Source organism: Heloderma suspectum, chromosome 7 (assembly GCF_057233095.1).
Source record: "Heloderma suspectum isolate Gila_16-S chromosome 7, 16-S_ref, whole genome shotgun sequence".
NCBI classification, from domain to species: Eukaryota; Metazoa; Chordata; class Lepidosauria; order Squamata; family Helodermatidae; genus Heloderma; species Heloderma suspectum.
In genome coordinates, this window is record NC_139464.1 from 78,409,013 (window position 1) to 78,427,397 (window position 18,385).

Below are 18,385 nucleotides of genomic sequence, written 5' to 3' on the forward strand. Positions count from 1 at the left end.
TTTGGGTCCATCTGAAAGAACGAAGTGATCTTGTTTTGTTACTCTCTGATCTTGCATTAGTCACCATCCCCTTTGTTGTTATTTTAAAAATACAGTCACGGCTGGAAATTATCCAGCTCTTCACAGTGCCAACATGGCTAAGGATATGGGTCTCCACATGCAGCACAAGATGTGTCACTGCAATTCTTTTCTTGCTTCTGAAAGTCAACAGTTGTCAATATTAAGATATTTTATTTTTTTTAACTTTATGACATGTGTTTTTAAGAGACAATTTTTTTCCCAAAAACAAAAGGAAACATCATGAAAAAATATGGGTGTTATTCAGATTTCCCAGAGTGGAATTCTACTTACACATACTCCGCTGGATGAAGTGGGGTAGGTGATTTTCACTGATTCTGACTTCTCTCTAAAAGTGCTACCTCCACACTGAATTGGAGTGTTCCCTGACCATCAGAAGCAGCTTTTCAGAGGAAGGGAAGGAATTGGCGAAAATAATCTCCCTCCCTTTTGTCCAGCAGGAGCTTTTGCTAGAACTGAATACATCCTGCGAATGGTTGGAGTCCTTTCATTTGTGGAAGGGCACATCTGGATCCAACCAAAAGTATTTTTTTAAGTACTGCACAAATTGATAAAAATTCTAAAAAGCAAATTTACAGTGGTCATTTGTTCATGTTCAAGTAATATATGTATATACCTACTACTGTTGCTAGTATTTTAAAAAGCTGGAACTACTTTTTATCCTTATGGGTTTCATATAAACCCACAAGGATATGAACGGATACAATATTCCATATATTTACAGGTAAACATCTTCCAGGGGAATTTAGAACTTCCAATGTGCCACTTTTAAGTGAAAACATTCATCAGAAAATATCCATCAGATATTAGTAAGTGGATAATAAGCCATTTACTTAGCATGAAGTTCAGTTCTAACTTTTTGTTTTTGACAGTCGGTGTTTTCCCAGCTGTAACTTGCTATTTGACCAAAGATGCAGATTTTATAGTACAAAAGTTTATACATGCAGTGTTGGTGGGGGGTTTTTAAAAGCAATACCAAGACAAAGAAGACAACAAATAAAAAGGAGTAATAAACACAAGACACATTCATTTTTGTTTAAAAAATATGTATAATGTTATCCTGAAGCCTCTTTAAGAAGGCATTAAAATACAATAGTATTTTGTTTGTTTGCTTTAAATTTTCTTAACCATCCTTCATGGAAAGGATTCCAGGGTGGTATATGAAAGTGTGAATAAAACTAACACTAATCTCTCAGGTACTAGTTTGTACAACTATTGTTTGTTCCTGGATTATCATAAAGAGAATTTCTTGGTACTTACAAAGCAATATACAGCCACTGGGCTTACTACTAATATGAAGAGAACCTGGGAAGCTTCTGACCCACATCTGAAGATGAATACAGTCATCACATGGGAATGGGTTCATGAGGGCATGTTCATGGAAGATACATGTTAATCAAAATCAGACCCTCAAAAGCAGTGCTCAAATTGGGGGGGGGGAGGAAGGAAGCCCTTTGATGAAATCTGCAAGCCTCATGCCCTAGCCTGGTTTTAGCCAAATTTATTATATTTATATTTACTATTAACATTTATATGCTACCATATCTGCTAAAAAGCCATCAAGGAAGAGTACAATTTAAAACAACGAAACCTTAAAAGAATAAAAAGAACAAGAACCATACCCTTGTAGTCTTCTAAAACAGTAGGAAAGGGAGCCCTCACAAAGGATGAGGGGGCTGGTTCCCCTCTGCTCTTCCTGTCCCTCCATAATTTGAACACTGCTCAAAAACCCTGAGACTGACCATTAATCACAATTGCTGAAAATATGACATAGGAACAATGTTGCTCATTAAAACAGAGCCCCATGCAGGGGTGCGTGTTTTGTGAAATGATTAAATGCAGCCTTCAAACACAGACAATGTAACGGTCAAAAGGTATCCCCTGAGTCAATATGGAAGCATGAGGATGCTGCACTAATAGATTATAAGGCACTGTTATTCAGCAATCATATAGGGCTCATATATGAATGGGAAATATATATATGTATATAATATATAGAACATGTCTGATGGCTGAAAAGTTTTCTGCAGAGAGTCTTGTGCCTGAAGTTGTAAAACAGCTATCAAGAAGAAAACGTAACAAAACATACACTGTGGCTATGCCAACCCACAGGTGGCTCCACTGGGACTGATATACTGACCTTTTCACACATTTCAGCTAAGTAAATTCTTAGCTGCAAGAACGCCATGGTTGTCTTCCACCTGCCAGCTACTTTTGTTTTGGGCAAAACATAACATGCCCACAAGAGAATACTAAAACAATAGCTACTCTATGATAGATAGTAGAAGGATGAAGGTGGACAATATTTCTGATAAATAACTTCTTTCCCCAAACACTTCCAGATGCTTCCAGAGGATACTTCCAGATGGAGAAGCCTTAGCACTAGCCATCAGAAAGCACTGAGCGGGAGTGGAAAACATCATCTGTACCCCCCCCCCCATAACATTCCATTAATGAGGCAGGGAGATAGCATGAGAAAAGCCTCATCTGGAAGCACTCTAATATCCTGTGTGTGGCTTCAAGTCTGCAAAATATGGACCATGGATCACATAGTGAAAAGCATTGCTTTAAACAGCAGATGGTTGGAATAGTTGAAATGACCGGCATACTCTTAAAATGTGCTTGCTTTGATAACAACATGTTGTCATCTACCATTGGAGACAAATATTAGATCAGATGGACTACTCATGAAACAAACCAGCATTTATCATGTCCTCTCACTTTATTATTTTAAATTTGTTTAAATGTTTAGCCTCTCTAATCCCATAGGCCACATCATGAGGGTAAGGAAGCTCCAGAGTTGTGAGGACACTTGTGTAGTAGAGTTGCAGAAATAACTTTTTAAAACTTTGTTAAGAGTAACAAGCAAGGGACTCTTTCCAAAGCAATTCACTTTCTATTTAAGAAGGGATGATCTTAAGAATAATTCCTATATTGCATTTTTGCCTTTTGAAGGGCACTAAAAAGATTCCACTGCATGGTGACTTTAAAAGTGACAGGCAAGCTCTCCCTGGCTCAATTCAAAATCAGCTTGGTATTTACAAACTTTCTCAGTGAGCAGTCAGAAAAACTTGTCTGTTTCCAAGGGTTCTCTCCTGGCTCATGAGTGCTGAAGGGACTATGCACGTGCAAATTTTTGTACTGTGCTTGGGTATTGTAGTTTGATTCACCTACCCTGCACCCACCCAACAGCATCAGTATAGTGGAGTGCTGCTTGGAAATTCAATCAGCCTCCCCCAAACAAAACACACCTGGGAACAAGAGAAGGGTTGAGATTTGGATGGGAGACTACAACCAGATACAACATTTGCAAGAAACAATCAAGATAATTTACCTGCAAGGAGAAGATATCCATCAAACAAAAAGCTACTTGGTTGGGTTGTCTGACCACACAGTCCTCAGAAATCAACAGCTGGGTTCAGGCACCAGGTCTGCTGAATGCATATGTGTGAAATTATCTTAGCCCTCTTCGTGCAATGTGTGAGGGCTTAAATTGGGACAAGGATGGGGCCATGCATATTAGCCCAACACCCCCATGGGGATGCACCCTTCTCACCTCCCCAACTTTGCCATGAACAGCATAGTCTGTAGGGAGTTCTACTCATGATTGCTTGAATGTGAGTAGAACTGGCCACACAACTGGGAATCCTGATAAAGCAAGGGTCCCAATTCTGCTGAGAGTTCTACTTGCATTCATGAGTAGAACTCCCCTGCATGACCTTGCCAGTCAATACAGCATGTTTGGGCAACTAAAGGGGTTTGGCTGGCACACACAGGGACATTCGAGGTAGGGTAGCTTGTGCAGCCCCTTCCCCATTCCCAGTTTAACCCCGCCTGCATTCAAGAGAACATGCAAAGAAGGCTCTGTTGTAATACAGCCAAGTATTATGAGTTTGACAGATTAACCAGGTAATTCCAAATGTTGACACCATCATTAATTTTAATCTGGTTATGAATTTTTACTATTAGGATGAGTTCCCACAAATGATGAAATGAATTTAAAAACAACACATATCTTCAAAACCAAGATCACATACTAGTAACAAAAACTGAGCATTAAAATTCTGTAGTGGCCCACACTCTTGATGTTAACACACATAACCAGCCAAGAACCCTTGGTTCAACGTCAGCAGGATCAGTTCCTTTTTAACAGAATGCACAATAAGTGTAGTTGCGTTATAATACCTACCACCCATGTTATTGTCAGTTCTTGATTGCTGCCACCCCCTCCTCCAACATCTGAAGGAGCCACATTGGGTGCTAAATAATCAAAAAAGAAGACATGTTTTCTCCACTTTCATGAACTAAAGAAACCAGTATTTAATTTCTTCCCTTTTATTAAGAATGCCAATGAGCCCCAAAGACCCACACCATTATAGTAATGACAGCCTGTGATAGCTGAGAAAGTCTCAGGGCTTGCCAAATGCAAGATGTGCCAGAAGAAGCATGCCCATTTCCCTCAATGATTGAATCTAGGCTTGGCTGCAATTAACCATTTTTCTTGATTGTATTAGTCACTATGTTTTATTTTTCAGTAACTGGACATCTGGAGGATTTACCGTTCTTACCTCAATGGTTTGTACTCAAGGATTAACTCTTTTATGGTCAAACACATAAGCACATACTTAAATTTTACATGTATGAATAGCTTATAAGTAATGATACTATGCACAACTCACAGCACATAACATTCAACACCATCAAGGAGAATCTAATTCTAGGGTCTTAAAGAACACTTGTAGTTGTACGGCAAATACTTGAGTTGTCCAAAACAACAGAAGTCACACAGTGGTAACAAAACCTCTCTTGGAATGTACCTACAGCAAAAGGATTTGAATTGCATTAGCCTGCCCCACCCCCACTGACTGCCCATCCTGACCCTGCCTTCCATTCATGTATTGGATTTCTTGTTTGCATTGTCCTGCCTTAGCAGGATAAGCCCATGGTGGAGCCTGGATGGAGCAAGTTATGGAGTGGGCTGTGAAAGGTAGCAAGAGTAAGGGACCAACAGGCAGTGCTGTGTAGCAACTTAACTGGTCAAGAACTGAGTCGGGGAAAGAATGGAAAGAGACACATGCTTCAGGATCTTGGACAGGTCCCAGGGAAGAGACAAGTTCTTTGGACAAGGGCTGTGTGCCAACTGAACTCTTCTACAGACCCTCACCTAAATACCCCTCCCAGGCTCTTTCCCTTTGCTTTAATTCTTAAAGGGATAGCTCTCTGGCCTGAAGACTGGTACTCTATTTTGGGGCATGCACTGCCTCTGGTTGTGCATAGATTCGATGGCGTGTGATGATCTCGGGGATGAGGGTGTTGGCCCTTTGGTGGGGCTGGCTTGGGAGCTGGTATCACTAGAGGCCTTGGTATGGGGGTCTTGATTTTGGAAGGTCTCTGGTTGCTTACTCACGCTCAGTGGGTTCTGCTACTGGCCCTCCTGCACCTGAGCGGGGTTGTGCAAGTGCTGTGCCGAAAATTTCTCCCACATTTTTTCAACCATTCTCTTTGTTGCTTTCAAAAAGCTTTTTGAAAGAAATTGCTTTCAAAAAGAAATTCACAGGAGAAGACATTTCAGAGAAATTCTCATGGGTTGGGTTTGGGGTTCTTGTATTAACTTTACTTCTGAGGTGGCTGAGGAGTGTACGTGTGTGTCCTGTCTGTTATTATACAATAATCTCCGTGGCAGCCTGTAGCCTTCTCAGCTTCCCGCACTTCAGTTAAAGCCATCATGAGGAGGGCATCATGAGGCAATTCCCCCCATGGGGCTTTTTCAGTTCAGGAAGTGCAGGTGGCCTGGAGACTGCAGAGCAATGGAAAGATGTGCAAGACAGAGAGAAAATACACTCAGTGCCCTCGGCCACCTCACAGTGAGTAGGTAAGCTCAAAAATACCACCAAAAGAAATTCAAAATTCTGCCTCAAAAACAAATGGAAGCCTCAACACAGTTGATGCTGTTGCTACCTGCAGAAGCAGTGCAATAAACCAAAAACCCTTAGGAAGAAAGAAAGAAAGAAAGAAAGAAAGAAAGAAAGAAAGAAGCTACAACCCCTGCCCAACAGTGAGCCCTATCTGTGAGAAAATGTCGGAGAACTTCTCCTCCCCTAGGAGAAATTCAGTGAAATTGTCCCCCCAATTTCTTTCCCCACAAATATGCTAGAGAATTTTGAGAAGCCACTTGCACACAGCTCTAATTTGTGCCACTGGCCCTCCTGATTCCACAGCCCCGTAAGTACACATTAGTGCCCAAGTCACTGCTGGAAGTCTGGGTCATGACATGCATAGAGGACTACACATATAGAATCCAGTGTGCAGAGACCTAAGTTGCATTATTTGTACACAACAAAATCAAGTGTACAGATTGTGTGTTTTAGGCCACAGTACCTTGAGCACTACGCCAGTAGAAAAGCCAATGGACGACCTGTGAGCAGGATGCCTGGGGTGGGGGCAGGGAAGGCAGGTGTAACTGCCAAGTCCACATACATTCTGAATATCTACATAGGGCTAAATGATTTTGAAAAACAGTTGCTAGACACTTTGCACTGTAGCAAAATTCATTGTTTTGTTTTATTTTTAGGGTTGCTGCTGATGGATGCTATTAAAAACAGTGGTTTATTTTCTATCCTATATCTACCTACGTAGGTGGAAAAGGAACCTGAGTGGAAAAGGAAGTGAGAGGGGGAGTGTGTGTGTGTGTGTGTATGTGTAAAAATGCCCTGCTGTTATACCAGTGAGGAGCTGTAGCCTTTTCTAGCTACTTATCACTTTTTTTTAACAAATTGGGAGACCTATTATTATATACATCTGCCACCTAGGGATGGGTGAACTCCCCGATGTGCCGTTTATGCCACAATTTAGGAAGAAGTAAGTGCTTTAATGCCGCAAATGGTGTAAAATATCCCAATTATGGTATAATTTTCCCACAATAGGGGAGAAAAGGCCTATCATGCCTTTTAGGAAGACGGGAGCCACCCCACGCAAAATCCGAGGATGCACAGATAAGGGGAGTTGGTCCACTGTGGACTCCGGAAGTTGGATTCCTGGAAAATTGGCCTCATTTGGGTCCGCAGAAGATTTCTTCAGCACCACTAGCCACCTAGCACCTTAGCAGTAGATTACAGGCATGATCAGACATAGAGACTTGATACTGCCAAAACAAGATATTCCTTTAGTTCTGGTCTAGCGCATGTAAAACATTAAGGGCACAATCCTATGCAGATGGCCATAAACCTCTGCACTCCTCCAGCTCTGTCATCGCTAGATGGGCTTTTTTGCCCATCTAGCTGTGGTATTGGGGAGGGGGAGGGAAGGAGGCTGGGGAGGCCTGGGGATACAGCATAAGCTGTCCCCTTCCCTCCCCACCTACTGGCACACCCCCTTTCTCTCCCCTCTGAGGTCACTTTTTGCAACCTCGGAGAGGCAGCCGGTTAAGAGAGGGAGGGGAGCTCAGATTCCTGGGTCCCAGGTTCTGAGCACTGTCTCTGACCTCAGATCCAGGAATCCGAACTATCTTATCCCCCCCCCCCGACTCTGTCTAGGGACCACAGGATTGCTCTCTAAAAGTGTAATAAATCATTGCAAAAACAGTATAGCTAGAAAGTTAGCTTTTTCATTTTTTCCCATTCCTGGGAGATAAACTATCCTAAACATATTAATTTCAATTTGTTAGGTACACCATTTTACTAAGGAAAGGCCATGGGACATGACTGATGTAATCGTTTTTCTCACAGGTGTGCTTTGGACATGCTTGGAAGTTCCATATGTATAAAACCCCCAATATGCCCATCTCACTTCACTCTAAGCACTTGGGAGATTGTAGAGGATGGTGGACTAAGGATTGTGGACATGGTGCACTTTCACTGGGGGATGCAGTGGGACCCTCCCTCTATGCCACGCACATCACATCTCTTCTAGAGTGTTTTACTTAGAATTACAGGGATTTTTTTTCATGGAAGCTTACTTTCCTCTTTTAAACAGCCTGTCTAGCCAATGTGTCTGTAATCCCCAAACCAATGCCAGGTTCAAGAGAATACTGGTGCTTATTTTTAGCAGTACACATTTATACTTCAGATATGCATTCATTCAAGACAATGAGCCAATATCTGGACCGAAAAGCAAGTACAAAAGAATAATTTAGAATTTGCTGAAGAATGACACGTAGGCTTTGCTGGGTATTTCTGCAGTGACATATGATTTCCCAGAGAAACACTGTTATCTCCTTCATACAGTCAAAACAGCATGCATTATCTGGAACAATAAGAACTGTGCTAATTCTTCATGTAGAAAAAGTAATACCTATTGACAGCTAAAGAATATGCACAACTGTGTGCTGAGATCTAACATTAAGCAATTGGACAAACTAGAGCATGTGTTATGGAGGATAAGGTCATGCCTTTGATACTGCATTAGAAGCTTTTAATCAGCTGTAAACCAACACTATCTAGCCCAACACGCAAGCGCACTTCGGCATGTTTTCCTAGGATCATAATGCAGTATTTGCCTATTTTCTTCCTTGACTACCAAGTAACAACCTATGCACCAACACTCCAAGGCAGTTTCTGTTGCTTGCATTAAGCCACTTCATGCTGTATATAGAAGGGCAGTCTGAAGGCTCTACATCTCAAAACAAACGCCCTCAAGTCCAGAAAGGGATAAATAAAAACATCCCATTAGTGGACTGGGATATTTGGTTGGGAGGGGGATAGCACAGCCCAAAGGTTTCAGAATCAGTAAGGCAGACGTGTTTTTTTAATTAGTGATGGACAGACTCTCATCAGCTGCATTTTGGACTGGGTGGTCAATTACAATAATATTTCAAGAATGCAAAAAAAATGGTTTTAAAAATCACCCTCCAAGCCTTCCAAACTTATGCTAGCTGCACTGTAAATGTTGCCTTACATTTACATCTTATTCTTGTCAAAGTCCTGGACATGAACTGCATCTCAAACAGAGCTAAACAGTTCCCAAAGGGGGATTTTTTGAAGCCTCAGCGTAACTGGGGGCAAAGTCCATGAAGGTATAAAGCTTGGGCAAGAGTGTAGGTTTTATGTTCCAGGAGAAAGTAACAATTGTTAAATCAGGATGAGAGCATAGCATAGCCCAGAGGCCTAGACCTCCCAAACATGAACCTGAATGTTTCTAATCCAGTCAGGGTTATATTCTCATTACCTTTATTCTTTACTGAAACTGAGTGTTCCACAACCTGGGATGGAGGTTCTTTTACTTAGCAGAGAGAAAGTTAAATACCCATCTTGGTGGATTTTGGATGTCACCACTAGGGGGGATGGAACAGCAGGGGCTAGCACTAGATCTTAGCAATTCTACCCTGGAATGAAGTTTTGGGGCTTAACACAGCCCCCAGTACTTTGGTAGACTGTTGGGTCATATGCCCAAGGCCTCTAGGTCAGGAAAAAAGGAGGCAAAAGACATCCCCTCCTTGTCCTGGAGGTCTTATTTTATTCACACAGCGTGTCCGGAACTTGCCAGAAAACACCAGGTTCAGTTCCAAAAAGGTTTCTGCTTCTGCCAGGGAAATCCTTATCATTGTACAACACCATAACACCCCAAATTATTCCAGAAAAGAGATGCACTGAGTGCCCCTTGAAAGCTCACAGATATTTGCAGGAAGTAGTGCTGCAGCAATACTTTAAATATTCCACCTAGAAACAGTGGTGTGGAATTTTTGTGGGTCTTTTGAGTTGTGGTCTCCTGAAGCCACTATAAGAACAGTTTCTGCTCCAGCTTCCAAAAACTGCACCATAATGTGAACATTCCACATATCCACAAAAACTTTAGTATCTTCTAAAATACTATGTTTTTGTAAACTAAACACAATCTACATGAAATTAGATGGGATAAAAATAAACATTCTAAAAATATGCTGTTTTGGTATGTGGAGGGGATGACTTGGACAACCAACTGTGTTCTACAATTGCCACATAGTGAAAATCAAATGAGACCTGTCTGAAAATGCATGTGGCTGTAGTGGTCTTTATGCACTGGATCTTGTCTGATAACATTATTCTAAGTGATTCCACCACACACTTAGCAAACTGCAAAACACATTGTAGAATGCAAAAAAAAATTGTTCACCTGAATCCATAGAAATCTTGTTAATCTTGGCATCCATTTGCTGAATATGGTGATTCAGTACAATTACTCATTAAATATTGAAATTACCATACTATTTTGGACTTCAAAATTATAATTAAATCAGGCAAGGCATTAGCATGTACGTACGAGATCCTTCCGTTCGAATTTTCTGTGATGGTATACTAGGGTCTCCTCTCCCTAAAATATTAGTGGCCATTATCCGAAATTCATATTCCATCCATGGGATTAAATCAATCACTTTAGCTGACTCTGCATTTCCTTCAACAACTAGGGGATCTAAATGAAAACAAAAAGATCACTTAACAAAAGAACATCATACAATAATATCCAAGGTTGGCATGCTCGTATTTCAGTTGCCAAAAATGGCTTTCTTGTCTGTTCAGTCACTTATGAGGAGCCAGCAATGCAGTGAATCAAATGCAGGTGGGAAATGTCCCTGAACTGGTGGCATTCCAATGGATTGAGATAGATAGATAGATAGATAGATAGATAGATAGATAGATAGATAGATAGATAGACCGAGAGAGAGAGAGAGAGAGAGAGAATCTGACATTCTAGAGACCATTGAGAAATTCTAAAAGAAACTATGGAAATCACAGAATCATAGAATAGTAGGGTTGGAAGGGGCCTATGAGACCATCGAGTCCAACCCCCTGCTCAATGCAGGAATCCAAGTCAGAGCATCCCTGACAGATGGCTGTCCAGCCTCGTCTTGAATGCCTCCAGTGTGGGAAAGCCCACCACCTCCCTAGGTAGTTGGTTCCATTGTCATATTGCTCTGACACTCAGGAAGTTTTTCCTGATGTTCAGCTGGAATCTGGCTTCCTGTAACTTGAGCCCATTATTCTATTCCCCTTTCTGCGGATGAAGCCAATATTTCACACAGGCTAAAAATAGATAAGGATCAACCTGAATTTTCTAGTTTGTGCTCTGTTTCTTTCAATGAATGTTAAGGGCATCAACATGACAAAAAAGGAGCATCAAATTACATTTTCAGTAGCTTGTCAGCATATTTGATTGACATATTATGTCTGAATTGATTACATTTTTCACCTGTTATTGCCAGGATGTATGTGTGGCTGTGGTTTGCATACAATACATTGCAAGCACCATTGTGTGAATGGGCTTCTAAACACCAGATTTTATTATTAGAGCAGTGGCATAGTCCAAATTTTCACAAGTCTACACTTTTTCATAAAGCACCAAAAATTACATCATATGTAAACTAACACATAGTGATCATTTTCAGATTACTGGGGTATGTGATATTGCATATGTGTGCACATGTCCAACTGACTGAAATAATATTCCCATCTGAGCATGGTAGAATACACAATAACACATATATGACCCATATCCAATGACATATATATGAAGCAAGATATGACATGACAACTGTTCATAAAATAATTGAACGCACTAGGATAGCTTTGAATAATCATACAACTGAAATTTTTGGGAAGTTTTGGCATAATACACATGTGCACGAACAGTTGATAAAATATTTTGATGTTATAGAACAACCAACGAAGGGGAAAGGCGCTGAAGAAGAATGCTCCTGAAGAAGGAACTTTATTACAAAATAAATTGGGAATGAATAAACCACCTAGGCACTTGAGAATTCTCTCTTGTTTTTTCTTATGTTATAGTACAAACATCTGGCTGAACAGATGTTTGTAAAATTAAAAGCTAATGTCACTTTTTGGCAACATATGTCCCAGTTTGCCTCCAACTCTCTGGAGCAGATTTTTGGGAGAACAAGAGGCACCCCCCCTCCCCACTGTTCTGCTGGTGGGAGCATCCCATGAGTGGAATTCCACTGAGGGGACATGACAACAGAAGCGTTAGATTCCAAGCCAATATTTCCAATATTACTCGTACCTGTTTTCATATCCTTCCAGTAGTCAGAAAGAAAAGTCATTGCCTGGATAGTGTAATTTGAAATAGGACTATGATTTTCTGTCCCGCGGCTCCAGGTAAGAACTACAGATGTGTTTTTAATTTCTTCTACTTTGAGTCCTCCTGGTGGACCTGGAGGACCTGAAAAATATTTCCATGAAAAATAATGACATGATCTTATCAAGAATTAAACAGGCAGATATCAAGAAATAATTTTTTTTAAAGTTTAAAATGCATTGCATTCTCTTTGGCATTGCAGGAAATCTCTCATTAGGATCAGTTATTTTATACAGTAATTCAGCAGCTTTTGCACACCTAAGAACCCAATAATAAAATCAAGGGTGTTGTGGGGATTTGTCCAAGCTTAATTTGGACCTAAACTCCTAAGGTTCTTAACAGTGACAGCTTCCAAAGGAGACTGCTCTGGAAGCACTGATGCATTCTGCATTATGTTAGTGTGATGTTGAGGGAGGGGGAAGCAGAGAAAAGTCCTCCTTCCTCCTCAGCGCTGATGCTATCACACTAATATTGCTGAATCTAATCAGAGTAACAAAAGTGAAATCAAGTCCATATTTCTCTGTTATCAATGACACCTTGATCCTGAAACAAACATAACTAAAAGGGGTGGGGAGAGAGGCCTTTCATTTCCTGAGCACCCTGCACTGGCTTAAGAAATGAGATGATTTCTCTCTAAAAATTTTTGGAGAAAATTGGTTCATTCCTGGTTAAATCTAGGGAGAGGTTAGGAGATCTCACCCACCCCTATACAGATAGGGCTAGCGAGAGACCCACTGTGGTATAGTGGTTAGAGTGTTGGACCGGACTGGGACTTGCAGGACCCAGGTTCTAATCTCCGCTTGGCCATGAAGCTCAATGGGTGACTTTGGGCCAGTCACTGACTCTCAGCCTAACCTACATCACAGGGTTGTTGTGAGGATACAACAGAGAGGAAGAGGATTATGTACACTGTCTTGGACTCCTTGGAGGAAAGGTGGGATGTGAATGTAACAAATAAATAATATTTAGCAATACAGCCGGAACAGAATTTCCAGTATTGAAAAGTCCAGCCCAAATTATGTTGCAAAGAGAAACAGGGTGTGAGACTGCCCCCATTCATATCTTAAGAGGTGGTAACGAATTGCGAGGGTGGTATGGTAAATTCAGCAGCACTCCCCTGGCTCCTCTATGCTACCAATCCGTGCTTAAGGGCGCAGTTCTGTGGGATCCACCCTTGATACTCGTAAGCCTCTGAACTCAGAGGCTTACGAGTATCCAAAGCAGAAGTGGAGGTACGTTGCTGCTCCCGCTCTGCAATTTAGCTAGACAAGCGTTTTCACCTGTCTAGCTGAGGCGTCGGGGAGAGGGAGGAACGGAGGCTGGGGAAGGCTGGCGACAGCTTATATCCCCGCTTCCCCAGTCCCCTCCCCTCCCCGCCCACCGGCATGCCCCCTTTCCCTCCTCTCTGAGCTCACATTGGCAAGCTCATAGAGGCAGCTGGCATGGTTCTCTCCACGCCAGCTGTGAGGGAGAGCAGCTCGGACTCCTGGGTCCCAAGTAGGAGCACTGGCTCCAGCCTCTGATCCAGGAATCTGAAGTATCCTATTCTCCCCTGCTCCCCCGATGCTGTTTAAGGGCCACATGATTGCTCTCTAAATCTCTGTAACAAGGCAGAATGAGACTACGTGATGCTGTTTTTCATTCTGGTAAGCATTCAGGGGGAGAGGTGGGGGAGAGAAATTTGTTCCAGCTGTATTGCTAAATATTATTTACCCGTTGCCAGCCACCATGTTAATAGTTCTTTTTAAAAGAATGTGTTACCTTTATATGTGTGCATTTATTTTATCTTATATTTTAATTAGGCTTTGCTTAACCTCAATTTTATTATTGCTAGCTGTCATGAGTGCCATTTTTGACAGTAAGGTGGGATATAAAATAAATACATGAATAACTAAATACATTTAAACAAAATTCTTACCTCTCACAACAAGATCAGCTGAAGCTGTGGCATTGTCAACAATTGACTGAGCAACACACGTGTATCTTCCAGCATGCCTCAGTTGCGCATTTTTGACGATAAGTTCACCATTGGACTTTATCTATGAAAACGAAATTAGAGAGAGCAGTAATTCTCCTCTGAATTTGGATGTTACACTTACACATCTCACCAAATTACTGCCATAAAATGCTATGCAATCTGTGGCCATGTACTCCTAAAAAGAGATATATGTCAAATCATCATGTCACCTACCACGGACTTGTCTGTAGCACTGGAAAGTTGTTTGCTTATAACTCCACCCCACCCTGTCTCTCCAGATTCCATTTGTAAGAAACCAGAGTATTTGAATATTTGAACCTAGACTTGGGTAAGACATATTGAGAATTCTGTTAGTATACTGACCAACTCTCTTCCTAACAGTCCCCCTGCTCGAGCTGGTGGAAGTGGTCCTGAATCTGGTATTTATGATCCATGTGTTTGAACAACAGTCATGGTGAGATAGTCTTATCTGGGGCAGGACTTTACATCTGCCATAAAAGCTGTAAGACTGTCCCAAAATATTATCTGCCCCACATGCGTGGTGGGCTATACACTTGATTTGGTTCTTTCTGCTGGCTGATTATTGGCGATGCGGCTCATAGAATTCTCAACAACTTCCTTATCATGGACAGATAATTTCCTGGTAAGGTGTAGACTTATGAACACTCAGACTGCACAAAGGGATAGGGGACATGTTAAACTCATTTGCCAGAGCAGCAGGATCTTAATGGTTTCTGGCAGCCCTTGACATATTGACATGGATGACACTCCTATCAAAGCCCTGGTCAATCTGTGAATGCAGAGGTGATCTGGGAGGCTGAGATGAGTGTTCCTAGGTGCCCTCTCCTACTGAATAGAGTCCTGTCAGCTCTCTAATACCATAGGAAGCAGGGCAATGAAGCAGCAGATAACAGCTAGGACCTAAGTGAAGAAGGACTTGAGCAGAGTCTAATCGACCACCTTTTAGAGCCTACTCTATTGTGGCAAAGCAAGACTTTTCTACCACTATCATCATATCCATATAGCGCAGACCAGTGGAAGTATTCCAGTTTGCATGGAGCCTGCATGCACAGGCCCCAAGGGTATTGATGATAAACTCTTAGCACACCCCTGTGACTTATTTGCTAAGCTTTAGTCTGTGACTTTACAGACTAAAAGTGCTCTTCCTACCACTTTGGAGGCAGAACAATTACCATATGATTCCAGAAAACCAGCTTGTCCCTATTGCTTAGACAAATGTCAGTTGCTGCAACCTAAGAATCCTGATAGGATGCTTGGAGATGTGCATTATATAACCTGTTTGCTTGTTCATTTCATTTATTACTTTTCATTTATTATATTTCTATACTGCCCCATAGCCGAGGCTCTCTGGTTCACAAAAATTGTTCCTCTTGACTTATATCTTGCCATGGGAGAATGGCTGGTTGGGCTTAGGAGGTGGTAAATGCCTCCTTGTGAAAAGGAGCTGGTTGTATTAGCTGCCTCAAAGGAGCTGGTTGTTAGACTACTACTGAAAGAACCCTTCTTTAAGCCAGACAATTGTTCCAAATATTGGGCAGTCACAAATGTCACCTTTAATGCTCAAGTTGTAATTAAACTTCAGACACTCCTGGATGACACTGATTATCTGGATCCATTTCAATTTGGCCTCTGTCCTAGTTTTGGTACTGAGACTGTCTTGGTTGCCCTTGCTTACCTTCACTGGGAGAATGAGAGGCAGCATCTCTTGGACCTTGCAGCAGCTTTTAATATCATCAGTCATGGTATCCTTCTTAACCTCGTTTGGTTTGGGAGTTGGGGCACTTTATTCTAGTAGTTCCACTCCAATATAGCAGTAGGTTCCAGAGATGGTACTGAGGGACTTTAATTTGGCAGCATGGCATTTATACTAAGTGCCACAAGGCTGTGTCTGGTTTTTCCTGCTATTTAACATCTATATGAAACCGCCAGAAGAGATCATCCAGAGATTTGGGATGAGCTGTGCATTTATAGTACCAAGAGCCTTTTGCCAACTTAGGCTGGTGCACCAACTGCAGCCTCTCTTTGCCAGATATAGCCTAGCCATAGTTATCTATCTTTCTGGTAACATTCAGGTTAGATTGCTATAATGTGGAGTTAACTTTGAAGACCATTTGGAAACTTCACTTGGTTCAGAATATGATGGTGAGGGTGCACACCAGAAGTTACCATTCGGAATGTATTTTCTCAGTTTGTTTCCATGTGCAATTCAAAGTGCTGCTTTAACTTATAATTAAACGACTTGGCACAGAGGTATCTGAACAACGATCTGCTCTTATACGAACCTGCCCATCTCTAATCTAAGATCATCTTTTGAGACTCTAATCCAGATGTCCCTGCATTCTGATATAGGGCAGGTGGCAACTGGGGATCAGGCTTTTGCTGTGGCAACAACACCCCCCAGAAACATTCACTTGGTGCTGATATTGTTATCCTTTGGGTGCCAAGACAGTCAAAACCGTTTTATTTCTCCCAAACATTAAGTAGATGATTGCTTGTTGCTCTTCTGTTGGTGCTTGCTTTTATCTTAATTTTATAGTTCATTTTTAGTGTTTGATTTTCCTTGTTAATTGATTTTATTAACTGTATGCCACCTTGGACTTGTGATAATTGGAAAGACAGGATATAAATGTTTTAAATAAATAATAAAATTCACCTTCATAACAATATCATTCTCCTTGGCCTGCATAAGTAGAGAATCTGGGAACATTGACTTACTTCACTTCAGACTGATTTGATAGCTGTGATTTAAGCAGAGCTGTAGTTTTGTATGGAATGTATTTTTAAAAACATTAACTATTATTAAATAAAGTAACACAGTGTTTTGGAGCAGTTCACTGTCTGAAATATGAATTTATACCTTCAGGTCCAACTCCTACTAAGTTCCACAACAAATAATTAAAATCTAGACACAAGTGTAGCACTGTAACCTCAGCTTCATTACTTTGGCAAGTTTCTTTATAAATCTACTTTGCAGTTTACCAAGAAAATGTACGGAGATCAATTAACTGATTTACATGCATGTTACTCTTTTAAAGTATTTTCATAAACTCCTCGATCATCCTGTCAAATATATCTAGAGCATTTTTATATGTGGTAAAATGTTAGAAGAGATTAAGAGCTGAATTGCTATCATACCATCTTGGAATGGTTAACATTTTACTGCCTTAATTCCCCTAATTCATTCCAGAACCGTGAGGTGATGGAGATGTTCATTCATATTTGTTTATTGAAGCTTTAGGAAAAATACAAAGGAGGAACCTTTCAGGGCAAGCAAAAATATTTTGAGGTTTTTGTTAATGAATCTTGATGGAAGCTGCCCACTTACAAATGAACAGAATTTCCAGTAGTGAAAAGTGCAGTTATCTTAGTAATATACCACTGTCTGGGGGCGGCAGGAAGATAAACTCATTGCCAAGACTGATGTCTATTATTTATGTGTTCAGATATTTATAATCTGACTTTCAACAACTAAGATTCCCAAACTGGTATGTTTTAATACCTGCTGGAAAGGAAACAAATATTTGAATATGAGTAAGTATAGGGAAGATCTGTTTCATTTCATATGGAACTTGTTCATTATTGCTTCACACATAGGGGTTACTCTCCATGTTGGAAAAATGCACTTCATAAAATGGGAACAGTAGTCTTTGTAAACATAAGGCTGCTGCATATTTTGGTTTCCCCATAATATGTAACCATGGGGGGAAAAAGACACATGTTGCCATTCATATATTATGAAATGCATTCTTCTTCCTATACTAAGACTTCACGTAGAAAAATAACATGTGAAGCAGCCCTCCATTACATTATCTCAAAGGTTTTTCATTTAATCATCTTGCTAATGCAAATCCATATAACTAAAAATTCCTGGAACTATACATTGCCTGATATATACTTTAGAGCAGGCTTTCCTGGCCTGATGCCCTCCAGATGTGTTGGACTACACCTTCCAACATCCCCAGCTGGCATCTGCTGGGAGGTGCTGGGAATTATAGTTCAACATATCTGGAGGGTGCCAGGTTGGTGAAGGCTGCTTTAGAGTCTGAAGTCTGATTACACTTCTAAAATGCTGAATTTACCAATACGTCTACAGAGCTCCAAAGAAATAATGTGTAGCTGAAGCAGCTCATGTTGAAGCTATGCAACAGTACATTTGAGGGAGGAAAGTATGCAATAATCTTCATATCTAGATGGCATCAGTTTGCACATGAAATATCTATGGAACCAAACATTTAGTGGTTTGCA

The 18,385-nt window shown here is 41.0% G+C and overlaps 1 protein-coding gene across 2 annotated transcripts in view; it reads right to left on the reverse strand.

Moving 5' to 3' along the window:
• Positions 1-18,385, reverse strand: part of CNTN1 (contactin 1) — a 310,396-nt gene that overhangs the window by 26,195 nt on the left and 265,816 nt on the right. For both annotated transcript variants that reach the window (XM_084810709.1, XM_084810708.1), the window contains exons 19-22: positions 14,060-14,180; positions 12,067-12,225; positions 10,312-10,461; positions 4,268-4,338 (exon numbers count right to left, since the gene is read on the reverse strand). In XM_084810709.1, the coding sequence (XP_084666835.1) occupies positions 4,268-4,338; positions 10,312-10,461; positions 12,067-12,225; positions 14,060-14,180 (501 nt within the window). The remainder of the gene's footprint in view (positions 1-4,267; positions 4,339-10,311; positions 10,462-12,066; positions 12,226-14,059; positions 14,181-18,385) is intronic.